The following is a 1,333-nucleotide window of genomic DNA, read 5'->3' on the forward strand; positions in this document are numbered from 1 at the left end:
AGAAGTATAAAGCACTCACATGCCGGATAATGTAAATAATCAAAATCTTATCATATAAAATAGTTTTGGTGTGTTATTATACTAATACTTCCAATTGAAAAAGTCCTTTCAATTAATTAAAGCGGAGAACCCCATGTATGAGAAGATTATATTAACGAAAGCAATACTCAACTACTCAATAATTAAGAAATCAAAAGAGAATTTCCTTTCAAGTTTGAATATTTATTACACCTACACAAATAATATGACACATACACTAGCTAAATTCTTAAAACGTATCACATTAATTAAAGAATGGCTTAATGTCGGCATGCTCAAAATAGAGTGAAAATAAAATGTTTGGTGTTTTTAAATACTTCATTTACAATAAAGTTTAAAAATACATATTAATTTACATTTCTTAGTAATAGTAATAGCCAAATTAGTCATTAAAACAAATTTTAGTCGAAAATTTTAATCGTTACCCTTTAACTAAAATCAAATACCAAACCAACCAAAACATTTGGTTAGTAAGAAAAAAAAAATAAAATAAAAATTACCCCATGTATATAATATGAGCAAAATTCATACTTCCTCTCCATTTCCTTCACTCATAGTGTGTTTCTTTTTATATATAAAAATATCTCTCTCTCTTTATTTCTAGCTTCCTTTATTTTCCAAAAATGAAGTTCCAAGTAATGGAGCTTCTATTTGGAAAGAACACACCAAAACAAATGATTCCAAAAGTAACACTTCTTGCAGTGTTTGCCATTCTTGTATTCACAGTCACACCATTATCCTACCCTTTATTCAGATACTCTTCTTCTTCATCATACCTAAAGAAGAATAGTGATAAAGCATCATCAGCATTTGATGATTTGAACCAATTCTCACAAAGCTTGCCTTCAACTTCAGTGAAGAAATGTGACATCTTCAGTGGTGAGTGGGTCCCAAATCCAAAGGCACCATATTACACAAACAAAACATGTTGGGCAATTCATGAACACCAGAATTGCATGAAGTATGGTAGACCTGATTCTGAGTTCATGAAATGGAGGTGGAAGCCTAATGGTTGTGACTTACCAGTATTCAACCCTTTTCAGTTCCTTGAACTTGTTAGAGGCAAATCTTTGGCTTTTGTTGGAGATTCTGTTGGAAGAAATCAGATGCAATCCATGATTTGCCTTCTTTCAAGGGTAAGTCTCTTCTCATCTTCTTCTTTCTTTAATTATTATTTTAAAGCGTTTAATTTTAATACATTTACTCCTACAATTATATCGTACAATTATATCTGTTCTTTTAAATGACTATTTAATAGTTAATATGAAATATAGTTATTTTTATTAATATAAAA

The 1,333-nt window shown here is 29.6% G+C and overlaps 1 protein-coding gene across 1 annotated transcript in view; it reads left to right on the forward strand.

The window, feature by feature from the left end:
* The window catches only part of LOC107635520 (protein trichome birefringence-like 19), a gene marked incomplete at its 3' end in the record, with an annotated part of 6,115 nt that continues 5,348 nt past the window's right edge, over nucleotides 567-1,333 (forward strand). The window contains 1 exon segment of the mRNA XM_016339006.2: nucleotides 567-1,175. Within this exon segment, the coding sequence (XP_016194492.1) occupies nucleotides 663-1,175 (513 nt within the window).

The sequence above is a fragment of the Arachis ipaensis genome, chromosome B04 (assembly GCF_000816755.2).
Source record: "Arachis ipaensis cultivar K30076 chromosome B04, Araip1.1, whole genome shotgun sequence".
Lineage (NCBI taxonomy): Eukaryota > Viridiplantae > Streptophyta > Magnoliopsida > Fabales > Fabaceae > Arachis > Arachis ipaensis.